General features: G+C 45.0%; 3 protein-coding genes across 3 annotated transcripts in view; 1 reads left to right on the top strand and 2 right to left on the bottom strand.

Annotated features, from left to right (window-relative positions):
- The window catches only part of LOC126559566 (protein kish), a 416,586-nt gene that overhangs the window by 22,707 nt on the left and 377,647 nt on the right, over window positions 1-16,232 (bottom strand). The window lies entirely within an intron of this gene.
- Window positions 183-1,888, top strand: LOC126557731 (U3 small nucleolar RNA-associated protein 15 homolog). The gene is made up of 2 exons (XM_050213608.1): window positions 183-304; window positions 370-1,888. The coding sequence occupies exons 1-2, from the start codon at window positions 215-217 to the stop codon at window positions 1,846-1,848; spliced, it is 1,569 nt and encodes a 522-aa protein (XP_050069565.1). The 5' UTR covers window positions 183-214; the 3' UTR covers window positions 1,849-1,888.
- Window positions 3,929-6,366, bottom strand: LOC126557265 (schwannomin-interacting protein 1). Its single transcript, XM_050212972.1, has 5 exons — window positions 4,861-6,366; window positions 4,731-4,794; window positions 4,525-4,664; window positions 4,187-4,461; window positions 3,929-4,117 (listed from the first exon to the last, which is right to left on the bottom strand). The coding sequence occupies exons 1-5, from the start codon at window positions 6,364-6,366 to the stop codon at window positions 3,937-3,939; spliced, it is 2,166 nt and encodes a 721-aa protein (XP_050068929.1). The 3' UTR covers window positions 3,929-3,936.

The raw sequence follows: 16,232 nt of genomic DNA, 5'->3' as shown, positions 1-16,232 counted from the left end.
AAATGATGATCGCGGATGCTTATTTTTAAACCAAGGATACTGTTCTATTGAATTTCAAAACAAAAATTCCTTTTTTGTGTTGGATGAAGCGCCAATTTGAATCAATCCAAATAAACAAACAAATGTCAACCAGCTACGCTACACGTGCCGTGCTGAAACGATAGGATACGTGCTGAAAGGATCGCCAAAGCACTTCAGTAAATGTATAGCTAAAATGGCTCAGTTTAAGAAAACCGATAGTAAAATATACTCTAAAACCGCGACCGTGCTGTCGGCGGACTCAATTTATTGGAAAAAGCTGGGAGTAAGTAGAAATTGGAGACCCCCGCAAATTGCAGTGCGCTAAGCTGATCGCTTAATCATTCCCAGGTTCCCACATTGGTGAAAGAATTCGGCGCGATAGATTACATCGATTTCAGCCCAGTGGAACCTTACCTTTTTGCCGTAACTGCCTCGGTACGTGTACAGATCTACAATCCCATTACGAAGCTTGTGGTGAAAAACATCACCAAGTTCCAGGAGGCTGCCCACGGTGGATCGTTTCGTAAAGATGGCAATCTGTTGGTGGCGGGTGACGAGTTGGGTAAGGTGCGATTGTTTGACGTTACCACTCGCACGATTCTTCGTTTCTTCGAAGGGCATAAAGCGCCAGTTCACCGTACGTTCTTTACTGCGGATGGGCATCATGTGGCGAGCTTTTCGGACGATCGTACCGTAGGGTACTGGGATATTGCAACGGAAAACCATTTACACTCATTCACCGGGCACGAAGATTACATAAGGGCCGGTAGCACGAGTCCCATCAGTCCTAACATAATCCTTTCCGGTGGATACGATCGTAAAATACGCATGTACGACACACGGGCAAAAGACTGTGTGATGACTGTCGATCACGGGCAGCCAGTGGAATCGTTAGTGTTTCTACCGAGTGGTGGAATCTTCATCAGCGCCGGAGGTACCTCCGTTAACGTGTACGATGCCCTTGCTGGAGGACGACAGCTGGCACAGCTTTCCCAGCACCACAAAACCGTCACTTGTCTGCAGTTGGCCAGCGATGGCAAGCGCCTATTTTCGGGAAGTTTAGACCGTCACGTGAAGGTGTACGATATCGCTACGTATCAGGTGGTTCACACAATCGACAGTTCGAACGCGATTCTGAGCCTTGGTATTTCTAAGAACGATGAAACACTTGTAACGGGCATGGTAGATGGATTGATCGCTATCTATCGGCGCGAAAGTGATCCGCGCGATGAGCAATCAAACCAACGGACTATACGCAAGAGCCGGTATCAGCATATTTTTGAATCAGTTGACCAACAGGTGGAAGAATTGCAATACGAACGCATCGAAGGTCACGATCGGATGTTGCGCAAGTACGAGTACAAGAAAGCGCTCGATGCGGTCATGCTGGTCAAGGTACGTGGCAAATGGCCCGAGAAAACAGTAGCCCTTATAAAGGAACTTATACGGCGGAGAGGTTTACATCGAGCGCTCGATGATCGAACGCCGGACTTTTTGGTAACGTTCGTAAACTTTCTCACGCGCCATATCGGCGACTATCGATTTACACCGACGTTGGTCGATGCGAGCAACATTCTGCTCGACGTTTACGAGGATTCGTTCGAAAAGTTTGCAGGAACGGTTGTGGGCAAAGCGTTCGTAACGCTTGCGGAAAAGCTACAGACGGAGGAAAAGCTGGTGCAGGAGTTTTTAAACGTTCAGGGTGCACTGGATATGATTTCCGTTGCGGCTGATACGGCAGAACCGGATAGCGGTGATGATACGAGCACCACAGCGTATGATGCGTCCAAAAAGGCAAAAACTCATACGGTCATATCGGTGGATTGACCTCCGAAAAATGTACACTCGCTGTAAGAGATAGAAGTAAGACAATATAGAATATACTGCTACTGGGAACATAATTTTAATTGTTTTCGTTCCACCACTAAAAGAGAAACATCGTCCTAAAAGAAAGTTCAATGTGAAAATGTTAATCATTTATTGCGTTAAACTGTTCATTTTCATGTTATTGATTTTTACACAACAAATACTTGCATTAACGAAGGAAGTAGCAACGTCGGGAGCATGCATGTAACAGGGAGAAGGCTGAAGTGTTAGAGTTAGGCTGACCAGACGTACCGTATTGAACGGAAAATGCCCAATTGGACCCGTATTTTCATGTCCTGATAATTTTTATTCAATTTTGAATTTTCCGTTTGAATTTCGCTATAGGCATATATAAGTCATGAAGGTTCAACGAGATGTAAACGAGCTGTACTTGCTGTGGAACGCCGGTTACACGCGGCCAAAGTAGCCGTTTTTGCTTACCACTACTCTGTGTGGCATACCAAGACTTGTCGTTCAAACGATTGTCGACAAAAATAAAAATTTGGTTCGAAAAATGAACCAAATGCGATACAATTGTGCTATTACCGAAAATAAAAATATTTTTTTCAGCAATAAATATTTTTTAGGCAAAAGATAAATCGCGTCTTAAGGTCAAAACACAAAGGTTCATTATTGAATGCGAAAAATTCTAGGAAAAAGTTTCAAACAATCAAGAATGATTGTTGCGTTAAGTTTCTAATTCAACTTAATTCACACAATCGAATAGAATATGCACCTTCAACATTCAAGTTATATTTGTTATATTTTGAAAACTAAAGAAAAATTTAATACGAGTTCTTGTCTTCCATAAAAATACCTCATGTTCCGTTTTTTTTCTCCTTTATGTTCCGTTTTTTCATCAACTCCGTCTGGCCAGCCTAGTTAGAGATCAGTTGGATAGTTGTTGGTATTTTTTTTTGTTTTTTTGTTTTGCATACTTTAAGTACAGCAAAGAGCTGAGGGTTTCGTTTTAGATATCGAAAAATAGCGACAACAATTTGTAGTATTATCCTTTATCACCAGAGCGTTGATTGTAAGTTAAATTTTTGAGTGGATGGGATGATACGTACGGTCATAGAAATGGTAAGATAGATTACTCCTTTCGTGTGGTACGTGATTGTTTAGATAGCCAATTTAGTTAGTACAGCATGCTACTTAGCGGAGGCATATTCTATCACAAGGTGAGTTTTGTTCCTTCTTCCTCACGTTGCACTACTGCACTATGCTATGACGGTTCAACGCAGAGAGCGTGGTACTATGAGCTTTTTTTTATGTGTGTAGTGTGCCTCTCTGTGCCTTGTGGGGGGAATGTTGCATATTGTTTTGTGCATTAGCTAACCAACGTTGATCGGTGGCTTAAGTACCAAGGATTGTTCTGGGTTTACACTGTATTGTTTCCATATATATTATATATAGTTTTTGGGTCCACTGGTTTTTGTATGATTTGTTTTTAACGTGATTTTGTATCTATACAGTGTGTTACAAAACAATGGGGATCATACGTTTTTTTTAAAAAGAATTACTGGCAAGCGATGTATTGCTTTGTTGCAGCAAAAGAGGTGGGGTGCACCGCTGTCGCAGGCCATAATAAAAATCTGAAAAAAATATTTTAGATATTCCCTGATAGTCCTCATTATGTCCAATATTTTGTATATTTTTATCTTTGGTTTTCGAATTTCACGACACATTTAAAGCAAATGTTTAATATTGGTTTTACATTGTGCAGGAGTCGATTTTACTTACTGAATTTTAAAATTCATAAGTGGTTCTATAGCTATGATATTTGAAACTGTTTTAACTGAGTTAAAAAAATGTAATGGTGTGCGTAAACATATGAAAAAAAAGTGAGTAAACGTATTTTTAACCTTCCACAACTTTGCAGAACATCACTTTTATCTATATCTGCAACTTTTCCAGTAATTCCAGAAAAAAAACTAGTGACCCCTATTGTTCTGTTACGTACTGTATTATCTGATTTAGCTTTTTTTTTTGCTGTTTGAGGAGCTTGTCTAACCTAAAACGATTTGCGAAACACCATTGATTGCACTTTTAATGGTAACGATATGCTGGGATCGGTGTACCGTACGTCGACCGTATCGGTGGTGGTGGCTGTGGTAGGGAGGGCTGCTTCTGGTGTGACTGATGATGGTGCACCACTCGGTTGCTGCTGTTCCAGTAGTGGCTTTTGCGCTGCCGTTCAGCATGTAAGATCGTTTGTTCCTTGGCACAGCTGTGCGGAGGATTGTGCGATCGTGAGTTTGACATAACATAACAAGCGGCTTCAAACAATGATACTTACAGATATCGTGATAGATCCTCAATATCGATCAGCGTGGCATCCTGGCTGATGTGCAGCTCGTCCCGTTCCATCAGCAACTCCACCAGCTCCTCATTTAGCACCTCCGCATGACCCTGTAGCTCAGTCAGAATTGTCTGCAGCTGATGTACGTTAAGTCGGGTTAGGTAGTAACGAGAAAGGCGTCGCTTGTCTGGCGCCAAACTAAGCCCGGCCTTCTCGACGGCGGTGTGAATCACCCTCGTCACGGGAGACAGTGGCAGGCTCCGCTTTTCGAACTAAAAAACAAAACCAATGTCGTAATTCATGCGATCTCATTGGCGGTGTGCTCCTCATCGTACCTCCATTTGCATGTGTGCCATATCCTTTGCCTGACAGAGTGCCATCCTTGCCTCAATTTGCAGTTTGGCCTGTTTCGTGAAGAAATCGCACGTGTCGTTCTCCTGGAGAAGGGCCTCGCAAAATGGATTCACTTTCGGAACTAACGGACAGCGATAATTTGATTATTTGTAATCTGATGGACTGAAACCTAGATAGGATAGCTTACCTTTCTGGTATTGTTTTACAGGGACCGCCATCTCTGAACTAAGTGTTTGGTTGTCTTCATGGTTCTGGAAAAAATGGAAAAACCAACTTGCGGATGCTTTCGAATTAAAAGAGTATGTTTCGTAACTAACCTTCTTTTCCTTGTTCGAAGCAGATTGAATATTACTAGCAACGTGAGCAGAGTGAGGTGAAAAGTTGGCCTCCCTTCGAGTGAGTTGAAGTGTGCTAGGACGTACCTCGGGATAGTCGTATGATGTTGCTTTTTCGTCTCGATTTGCTATTCGATTAGAGTATGCTAAATTTTGTTGCTCAAATTTGGAGTGATCAGTTTGAGCTATAGTTTGCCCCGGTGAGCTGTAATAGTCGTTACGAACTGCATCGTGCTGCAGAACCGGATGTGTTGGATTGTTGTGATAATCCATCGCGCCCGGTGTTGAGTAGTGGTGCAGAAGGTGGAAATGATTCGTGGGCGAATGTTCGTTTGATTGGCGCGAACGGGTAATCTGTACCGTTTGGTTCGAACAATCATCTACCAGATGGTATTGTACCTCGCCCGGACTTGATCCGGCACTATCACCACTGTCGTCAGATGCTGGTACGTCGCTGGGCGATGTTGGGTAGGAATTTCTTGATTCCTCGTCTCCGTACGGCTTACATTCCAACTCGCCCTCATCCGACTCTAGCTCTGAATCTTCTGACAGTGCCCCATCTGAGGCAGGTTCATAGCATTCGATCATTTCATCCAGCATGTTGTCGGACGGTAGAGATGTTTGCGGTTGGTAATTGCTACAGATGTCGCTGCCTGTGATTGAAATCTGACCGACTGCTTGAACTATTTCGATCGCTGGGGAAGGTGGTGATCGGTTTCCTTCGTGATCGTCCTGCATCGCATCAGCTAAGTTTTCATCCTCCACATTCTTTTCATTCGCAACATTTTGAAACTCATCTGTCAGAGTTGTTGCTAAACGATCCGATTCCTGGTGATCTATTTCGTTACTCTTCTTCAGCTGTCGCTCTGTTCTTACCACTATTGATTGCTGTTCAGGTATCAAATCTGGCTTTTGACTGTTGGAGAGTTCAAGCGATATCTTCGCAAATTCGGCAAACGATTCGTTTACACCCGTACGATGATCGTAACTGTGCTGAAGAACAATATCCGGTGGAGTACAGGCGTAGATTAAGGTCGATTCTAGCTGCTCCTCTGTATCGAACATGGAGGTCGTTAGGGTAGGAGACTTGCAGCCTGTCGGGATGAGATGCATCCGTGTGTGACGATAGGGCGAATTGGACGACGGGAAAATCTCCCCCGACTCCAGTGCCGTCGTCAATGGCGAGGGGTGGTATATCGTGGACCGAACGATTGGTATGTCGATGCTGGAATGTACATGCAAATTTTGTTCATCCTCTTGACTGTTGTCGTCACCGTACGAGTTGCCATTTTCGTCGCCCGGTTCCACCGGTTCCTTCGCGCTCTGTTTCATCTCGTTGTCATCCGACTCGGACACGTACGAGTCCTCATCGTCATCGGACGGATTTTCCGAGCTGTAGTCAAAATTATCCTCGTTCAGCGTGTACGCCAGCGATTGAAAGCCCGGATAATTCGGGTTGATGATGCCCTTACGAATTCTGGTACACATCCCTGGGCGTGGGGGTAGAACTTTACTGTCCTGCCGTTGTGTAGAAGAAAGAAATAGAACAAGAAAGAAAATAAAACTAGACAGAATAGACCGGCATAGAAAGCAAACTTAAGCAATTCACTCGCTTCGTGGAGTAATTGTGTTGATGCGATAATCAAAAACCCATAAACCTGGTCTGGGCATGAAAAATTCCGTTAAAATGCTAACCACATTTCAAGGCGCAAGGTTGACGAAGTAGTTTGCTTCAATCTCATTTCCATCCGTAATAAAAGAGGAAAATAAAAAGCGAACAAATAAAATAAAAATACATCAAAATAGCGGAACGGAAATGGCAGCTTGTGCGACTGGGACATCGGCAGGCGAATGAAGTAGACTTTTCCTTCGCAATAGTTGGTAGATGGCGAAAAATTGGGTCAACGATAATCAGAAAATGGGTAGAGAGAGAGAAACATAATCAACGTTTCAGTTTTGAGTAAAAAGATTCTTAATTATTACTTTCATATTAGATAGTTAAGCCCTGAAAATAAGCCCTACACAACTTCAGGTGCTATAAAATCAATAACGCAATTACTTAATTATTTTAACGAAAAACGGAAATGCTTTAGTGAGTTATTTTCACTTCGCTTGATACTTTTGTGCTTCGATGCTGGAAAACAATACCACAAAGGGATTACACATACTTTACCACAACCAGAAAATCCTCTTAGTGTCAGTGCAAAAAACAACGAAATATTCCCACTTGAAAATCGATTCGAGGCTTCATTTATCGAGGCTCGTGTGATTGGACACTCATACTCCATCATTTGACAAAAAAAAAAAAATGATACATACAACCATACCCAGAATCGCTTAAACATACCACTTCCACAGGAACTGTGGAGGGGGAAAAAACGTAATTCCATTTCAAAGAAAACCGTTCGCCCGACCAACGTACATAAATTAAACTTCTCGCACTGCAAAAGCCCACGCCTAATAATGTGGATGCTTCCGATCCGCATCCACGGTGGCAGGACTGACACACGACCACAGCCACGGAACTGTGGGGTAGGTGTGTGCCTGTGTGTGGGGCCAACGGTAGGTACAAAATAATGGAAAATTCCCAAGAGTTGGCCTGCTGGAACACGACACGCGCACTAAATCTCAAATAACAAAAGCTTCCCGCGAACAAAGGCTTCCACCGCATGGAATTAATATGTTGTGCGAGCCTCTTGCGTTTTTTTTTTAAACATCACTTGTACCGTTTATTATGTGTTTCACTTGTTAGTGTTTTGTTGCTGTTGTGTTGTTGTTTTCATTTTTAAATACTTGCAACTGTTGTCCATTCAATAATAGCGTCCTCCCAAGCGCCCAAGGATGTTTTCGAAAAAAAAAAGCCAACGCAATGGCACAGGGACGGACGGAGCCCAAGAGGCTCGTTTATTTATGGGCGCGATCTTGGCATCTTGTTTGCTGTAAATCTTTTGCACTAACGTTTTGCTGCCAGTTTTTAATTACATCGAGCACCCGTACACCTGCCCGCGTGTATTGGGGGGGGGGGGGGGACGGAATCGTACGCTCCTTTTTATACGCACACATTAGCAACCACGAGCACCAGGGTTGCAAATTATTCTATGCAAATTTTGTAGTTCTGAAATTTTATTACCCTCCCTGTAAGCAATTGTATAGCTGCCTTCCGATTTCGTCATTCGTCTTCGTTTCCGATCTCAAGCTGGGTAGATTTTGGCCATAAGCAAGCCAAAGCAAAATAATGTGTAATAAAAAGCGTCTCTCGAGCTGCGAAAGTAAAGCGATTAAAGGTAGCAGAAAATTAGAACCGTTCGTGGATTGAACAGGTGCCAAATGCGGACGAATAATAAAAGCAACAAAAAAAAAAAGTATAGGACAAGACTGAGAACACCGCAAAAGCATATAGCGAAACACGAAACATAATCTCATTACCTGGTCCATCTTAGGGTCAATGAATTATTCAACATGATTTGGAAATAGAAATGAATTTCGCTACGCCCAACAGCAGCCAAACGTGGACCATTGCGTCAATGTTTCGTTCTTAATCCAACGGGGTTGGGTTTCAGCATGCATTAGCAGCCAAGGGATAAGTCGTACAAAAAACGCCCCTTCATCCCATCACCCACCTGGCGGGATGGGATGGTTCATGCTTCATGCACAAAACGCACCAATTTGTACGTCACGCCAACCTGAGAATGATTCGTAACATCCAACGCACCGTTGTGTTGGAGATAAAGTTTGTCGTGCCCTCGACCTTCGACAAGAGACTAGGGGAGCTCGTTTTTTGGATGGAATTCTATACTTTTCCAGCATTTTCGTGGCTGGGGGACTCTCTTTTTTTGCAGAAAAACAACAATTTGCTTAAAAGGAGACAACCATGATTGCTTGTTCGATCCTTTGCATTGGGAAAGGGATCGTCGTCGTCGTCGCTATCTCTGCGACAGAGAGTGAGTGATATAGTGGAAAAGGACTGCAACTGTTTTGTAGGACAGTGAGCGAAATTGGTTCTATTTTTTGGGCGCAAGAGACACCCATCAGGCACGTAGCGCGTTTTCACTCTGCCATTCTAGTTGCAGGGATGTGTTGAAAGGGACAAATAAAAAAAAGGAATAAAAACAACATCTGGATCCCTCAGCAATAGTAGATCAGTTTAGGCTGACCTTGACAAAGAAAATGCTAATACAAAGAAATCGGACACCACTTTTGTTCAGCAGATTGAATGATTCGGTAAAATGCGATATTATTTGTTTTAGCTGTTCTAACAATAAGCGCCTAAATGTAGGCAAACTGCTTGAAGAAAAAAACATAATTTTTCTATTATTAGTTCAATAAGGATACGCTGTGTCACGTGGGTTACCGCCATTCAGGCATTCCTTGTGCGATTTTATCGCTTTCGTATGGTGTATAATAACGATAACATTAAGCATTACACATTCCAAACATTAATTTCCCAACTGGTCCCATTCTACAGGGTAAGCATTTGAACTCCAACTTCCATTCCAAATTGCCAATGCGACAGGAATGCCGAATGCAAATATGTACGAGAGGAGTGTGCTATAATTGTAACCGGCCCATGACCGGCATTGCTTTCGGTGAAGTAATCGACCGCAATCGACCTCGCGGCCTGTGACGTAAACGTAAGTTCTTTTTTTAACTGATTTTCTTCTACCCCTTTTTTTGCTTCCGTCCAACACGCTCGAGCCGCGCGGGTGTCTCCACCGAGGACATTCAGCCGTCCGATGGGGCGCTATAAAACAAAACTACTACTACACACTCCTCAACATCATCACGTGTCGATTGTGCTTCAATCGAGGCAGCACGATTATCGAGGCAGCACGCGCCTGAATAGAGCGATTTTCAATTCCACCCGCCAAACCACAAGCCTTTTGTATGAATGACAGCGACCTTGAATCGAGCGAACGAATAAGAGATTGGGCGGGGGTTTTTCGCACACGCCACACGTCAAATGAAAGCATTTTTGGAAATGCGTTTCGTGTTCGGTGCAGAACATTCCAGGGCACAGCCACCATCACCACGCTGCCGCGAGCCGGATTTAATGGTACATGTGCCCAACGGGGTCAACATGATATGGTGATGATTGTGATAAAAATAATTCCCGCTGGCACTGTGAGTTCATGCGCGCCACGTCGATGGAGGCGTACTTGTTAACCCGTAGCGTACCGCTTCCGTACCACGCCACACTCATTACGCGAACGGTCGGTGTATCGTGTCATTTCGTAATATGGTTCCGCCGCCTTCTATCGTCGCATTTCGGCCGTAACTTTTGCCGGACGTAATTGGTTTGGCGTAATTGAGCTGCCGTTCGCCTTCCAGCTTACTAGCCGCGACTTGCGAAAGAACACTTCAAGATAGTCCAGTTTTCCATTTCTTTTATTTTTTTTGTTGGTACATACCTTAGCCGTTTGCTCTGAACAGTTGCTGCAAGCTTAGCTTGGCCACAGTTGAGATTAAATTTTCCAGATAATAGGCTTCACTCCTAACCAGACAATTAACGTCACTTGAGTCGGTTTCAATGGGGCACAGAATCCACCAAACAACAATTAATTGTCTATCTGCACTAATGCTTTTATTTTGCGGTCCTTGGCTCGTCTTCGTTCTTGCCTCGAGCGTCGACGTTGGGTCAGATTTCCTAATACGCCGTGGTACCGTGCAGAAACGTTTGCCAATTTGCCCTCTTCACTTTACACCGCAGCTCTGTATCAGTGGCGTGTGGGTAAAATCAATCCACTTTTCACATTATGAATGTAACACACACGAAACCTATCGCACGTTGTTCGAGCGCTGTAGTTGCTATCGCTGCCGAAAACTGTCGCGGGATTCTTAGCCCTTTGGAACACTTCTGGTGCGATGGTGATGATGCGCATGCTCCACATGCAGTGCGAAAGCTTCGTTTGTGTCCCAAAAGAAGATGAAGTTGGACACGAGCGTGGCAGAGAGAAAGAGCGAGCGAGTTGTGCAGGACATGACGGCTGACGTTAAGGCTCTAGTTTGTTGCGATTTTTCTTTCTGAGTGGTGTACATATTTTGGGCCATTCGGTGTGGGGTACGATTGTGAACCCTTTGATGACTAGTAAATGTAGTAAATGTATTGAAACTCTCTAGTATATTAGTCAAAATAGATGTCTTCAAGAATACAGCACAGTTAATACGGTTAGTTAACAATACGTCCAGGTCGTTCTGCTGGAATAGAAATAGTTAGTTAATATATTGATTGTTTATCGACCCGTTTCAACCTCTTACTTACTCATCACGAGCTACAGGCCTTCTGTAGAAAGCCCATTATTCCGGTCTTTCTTGCGGAGGCATCAACGCCATTACATCATCTCAATTTGGGCCTACCACGCCTCCTCCGTCCTTGTGAACGACCTAAAAATACTTTACGGACTAGGTCGTCCGGCGTCATTCTAATGACATGACCAACCCACCGGAGCCTGGCGAGTATAATTCGCTGTACGATAGTAAGTGCATCGTACAGCTCGTAGAGCTCCTCCATTGTCCTTCCACGCATACGGGGCCAAACATCATTCTGAGCATCTTCCTCTCGAACGAGGCTAAGAAGGTTATCATTCGTTTTAGATAGATTCCATGTCTCAGAGGCGTAAGTGAGTACCGGGACTGTAAAAGTGCCATATAGTCCCAACTTCTAGGGACAGTAGAAAGACCGGTTTTTCAGTCAGCACCCTAGCGCCTATCTTAACATCAATGACGCTTCTGCTTCAGTTGGTCATTAAAATGCTCACAAATGTTATCTCTTCATGCTTACATGCATTCATTCGATCATTTAATCCCAGTGTTAGTTATATTTTATCTTGTAGAAGATGTTTTTAGGAGCTGTGGTTGGTTCTCATAGTGTTTCTTTAGAATTTCTTTTCAAGATGATTGTCACAATGGTTTAAGGACGTCATATATTTGAGAAAGATTTTAAAAGAAATTATTGCATTCAACAGACTGTACCTCGTATTTTAAACGTACACGTCCAGTAACGTTGAGTTATGCTAAGCAAATAGTAAGTAAGGCAAAAATTGATATAGCACAGGGAGGGTTTATGATGACTCATGCTTATAGAAAATGAATATATTTAATAAAAAAAAGATTGCAGCCATTTTTAAGCCCACCTTTGGTTGAATTTATTGAGATATTATCCTAGCAATAGTGAATCAAAGGGTCGTCCATATATTTCACTTGTTCGACGCACTTGTTACCATTGGGACAAACAAAACTACACATCTTTCAAAATAACCTTTTCCACACCTTACAGCACACTTTCTTCGAAAACTGTATCGTACCTTTTTTTTCAAATCGTCCAAACACGTTTCCGTGACATCTGTCAGCTGCAGGCAAGCAACTCTCAGTAGCCACCGAAAGCACCCATAATCCATCCATCAACCGGGCATAGATGAAGCTCACGTACAAACAGCTCCCTCACCTCTTCAGCCGCCACATTGCTTCGCTTCCTCTTCCTCCCTCCCTAAAGCCTCGTTAGCAACGCATGCGATCTGTGAGCGAGCGTTTGGAAAGAGATCTGCAAACTGGAACGTGGACAGCATTTACAGCGAGCGTTTTTGAGAGAGTGAAAAGCTCGCACCCAAACAAAAGCTTTCCACCTTTGACACTGACGCTTCCGCGAGAGACCACTCGAGAGCTTATCTCGTGTTCATTACCATCGCATTTGCGCTCTCAATCAGCATCTTTTTATCTCTCCCCGGTTAACCTCCGCACCGAAACCTGTCGCTTTATTCGGTACGATTGCTGCTCCCCGAAAAGTTGCAGCGCGCACTCAAGTACAGGCATCCTGGCAGCATCCGTTTCCCCGCACGAACACCAGCACACGCGGAGCACGAGCACGAGAGCAGCACTCACGGGCGCTATCGGACGATCGAATGTCAAGCGCTCCGGACTCGGGCGAGCGCAGCATCCGGCACCAGTTTCGGCTTGGTTGGCTCCGCTGCTGCTTTGAACTCGCAAGGACACGGGTCACGTCGTCGTCGTTGCCTGCCTAGCTGGCTGGCGTAAGCGATTCCCTGTCGAAGTGAACCTGTTCGTCCGTTTTTTGGTCTGCCCCGTCATTTGTTGACAGCTTTCCAATTTTTCAGCCTTCGGTCACTATCGGCCCCTGTTTCTTTTTTCCTCCCCCTCCCTATTTCCCGTGACGTACGCTGTGCACTGTGAGCGAACGAGTGCGCGTGTGAGTGCGTGTCTTGTGATTTGTGGAAAAATCTTCTTAACTTGCTAGAAGATCCGTGCACAGAACGTCCATAACGAAAGAGTGCCGTGTACCGTGAAAGGAATCCATCCGTTGCGTGTGGAAAGGATGTGCCAGTTTGTGTGCATGTACGAAGGAAACGTAATTACAAGAAAGAAATAAGTAAAGTGTGATTCCAGTGGGGGGCTGTGTGAGTGGAGTGTGCGAAAAGTGCGAACGCGACCAGCCTGTGAAGCAAGCAAAAAAGGATATCGAACACAATTGGAAGGAATCGGGAGCCGTCTAGCAAGCAAGGATCATCCCGGGTGGAGAAAAAGGTTCATTTCCGGTACGCGAAATTAATACGGTTCATTGTCTGCGGCAATTTAACCACCTTAGTAATCTCATTCGTCACTTCAGACGTCATGTCGAGCGTTCCAATCTGCTTCCTCTTGACGCTTGATAATAGCTGGCCAGACGAATTATAGCGATTGACGTGCTGTTACAGAGCGATATCCGTCACGTGGCTAGGCAGTGAACGAGTAGTGCTCATTCTAGCCTGCAACGGAAGTTTGATTGGCAAACCAGCATGCCTGCACACCGCAGGCGCCTATTTCGTTTAGTTTTAAGTATTTGATCCAATTTCAACGAGGAAAGGCAACAAAAAAAATCTACGAAAAATCTCTTCCTTTCCATTGAAATACGGATTTATTGCCCACAGTGGAGGGAAGAAACACTCACATCGTTTGGGGGTTGCATGTGCCTAGGCGGCCGCTCGCTCTACAAGTACACGCACTGTGGCAAGGGCATCCTGTTCTTGTACGTGTAGGAATGCAGGCACAAGCACGAGCTGCCAAGGATGCTCGACGGAATGGAACCCCGTTATGTGTTGTAAATAACGTATCGATCTGCACGTTCCCGGTTGCCCCATTGTTCCTTGCTTTCCTGCCTTTCCTGCACACTGCCCCTTGCCATTGCCTTTCCAGCTCAAGAAGCAATCCTTAAGGACGCGCCAACCTATCCTGCATCCACCACCAGCCAGCGAGGCGGAAAGGCATATGAGTGTGCGTACGTACGTTCTCCTTCCGATCCACATTCCCCTTGGCAGCTCGTTCCAAGCTGCCAACAAACCGACTCGATGAGTGACGGTCGTCAACGAGTGCGAATGAGCGAGTCGGTTAGTACATTCGTTTTAGTGTGTGAACGAGTGTGTGCGTGTGAGAGAGAGAGAGAATAAGAGAGCGAGCGAGTAAGTGAATGAAAGAAACAATCCAGGACCTACGACGATGTTTAACCGTGTTTGTTGAGCACGGGGAAAGCACGGGACACGAATCCGGAGGATCTGGTGGCGAAGATCCAACAAAGATGAAATTGCGAATTATTTTCATTAGGATCACTTTCCCGTCCGTGCATCTGTAGCGCCGGAAATGAAGTGTTAATCTCCAGCGAAGATGTCCACAGCACGCGATAGTCAAAACACCAAACGGGCATCCCCCTTTCACCCAAAAATTAACACATTCGCGATAGAATCGTGGCCTGGGCATGGGAAATGTGGCAGTGGTGGATGAGCTCAGCGGGGGAAAAAAGGCCATTTTCTATGTAAACAAACGATTTGGCGAGACGTCAGCTCTGGTTGCCATCGGCGATTTGGGTCAGTCTCGGTAATTTTCCGCCCATTGCGAAGGGCGCACCCGAGATGGGCTAAGCTGTAGCGACGGTACCAGCACCGACCGCTTCACATGGGAATGGTGAAATTGCTTGTCCCCCGGGGGGGCTTAAGCGCATGGGGATCGGTCTCTTTTAGGTTCGCTTTTGCAACACACTGGCCGAAGTCACTTTCGTTAATCCGGTTTAACGATTTTTTCTGCTGTTGTTGTTGCTGCTGCTGCTCCGACTGCGTCTTAGCTTTCGGGGGTGATTGCTACGGGAGAAAATGTGTACGGTTTGTTTGCTAATTCGATTGGAAATCTGCTCGAGAGCGTTCCGGGTGTGAGAATGGATTAAATCGTTTCCCTTCCTACGATTTCCACACCACAGTACTATGCCACCCTGGAAACTTTGGCAAACGCATCGCAGTGAACCGGCCCGGACGAACCGGATTCTTATGAGGCGTGCAGATGCTTTGAATTGCCTATCGTCCCATTTCAAGTGGTTTCGAGTTTGGGCTGGTACGCTTGATACGTACGTGAGATATTTGAGTAGCACTAGAACGAGTCATACAGTACAGGTAGCACCTACCTGTCGTAACACCCAACGGGACCACCAAAAGGGATCGTACATCACGCAAAACGTACCGTCGGAACACCCTTTTCTCGGAAGCGTCCATTAATTGTTTACCTTTTGCTCATTCTCACCTTGCGTCTTGTGTCCCGCTTTGGGGACGGGCACACTATACAAACGGGCTCCAATCTCCCAAGGGAAGACCGGATTCATCGGACCTCACTTCTTGGTACACTTTTGCTTTCGGCACCAATCACGTCCCCACGCCAAGCCGGCAAAAGCTGGGCGGAGCTTTGCGGATAACGAAAAGCCAAAAGTCAACGAGCTGGAACGGAACAATACCCAGGGAGGGGGGACCGAGGGTAAAGAAAGGCAAAGAAAGACAACCACGCATCAAGTGTACCGAAACGAATCATAAAAAGAGCAACACCGGGTTGCCCACATCCCAATGCCTGTCCAAAAAAAAAAAAAAAAAAACATAACCAAACAAACTTGTGAGTCATTTGTGGGAAGGGTAGAAAATGTTTCCCTTACAACACTATACCCATCATTAATGAGATGGCCGTCAGGATTGGCAGGTGCTTCGGTCGGTTGCTGTCGGAGCAATCGGTGTGTGTTCCGGCGCATCCTTGCGTTTTATTGACGCCTCCAAAAAAGAGGACACCAGGCTAGTTAAGTCAGTAATGCGATATTTCGTATTCTGTACCGGTTGGTTCTTGGGTCCGGTCGAATATCGTTATCCTTAATATATATATTTTTTTCGCCCGATGGCCGAAAGTTTTCAGTCGCTTTTCGCAGTTCGATGTGTATATTCGGGGACACTACACGCCCATATATAGGCAAGGTAAAGCCTGGGAACGGGGATTCGGGGTTGAGGTCAAGAGGTTTCGTGCAAAAAAAAAACCCCTCGTAAAAGAACATTAGTTTAGGTCTTCGA

This window comes from Anopheles maculipalpis, chromosome 2RL (genome assembly GCF_943734695.1).
Source record: "Anopheles maculipalpis chromosome 2RL, idAnoMacuDA_375_x, whole genome shotgun sequence".
Lineage (NCBI taxonomy): Eukaryota > Metazoa > Arthropoda > Insecta > Diptera > Culicidae > Anopheles > Anopheles maculipalpis.
This window is presented reverse-complemented; position numbering and strand designations above follow the sequence as displayed.

Excerpts from the sequence above, each read along its gene's own strand:
- LOC126557731 (XM_050213608.1), top strand. The coding sequence starts at position 215 with ATGGCTCAGTTTAAGAAAACCGATAGTAAAATATACTCTAAAACCGCG. Across the intron at positions 305-369 it reads TTTATTGGAAAAAGCTGGGA|GTTCCCACATTGGTGAAAGA; the intron begins GTAAGTAGAAAT and ends AATCATTCCCAG.
- LOC126557265 (XM_050212972.1), bottom strand. The coding sequence starts at position 6,366 with ATGTGTACCAGAATTCGTAAGGGCATCATCAACCCGAATTATCCGGGC. Across the intron at positions 4,665-4,730 it reads TGTAAAACAATACCAGAAAG|TTCCGAAAGTGAATCCATTT; the intron begins GTAAGCTATCCT and ends GCTGTCCGTTAG. Across the intron at positions 4,118-4,186 it reads GAGGATCTATCACGATATCT|CTGTGCCAAGGAACAAACGA; the intron begins GTAAGTATCATT and ends TCCTCCGCACAG.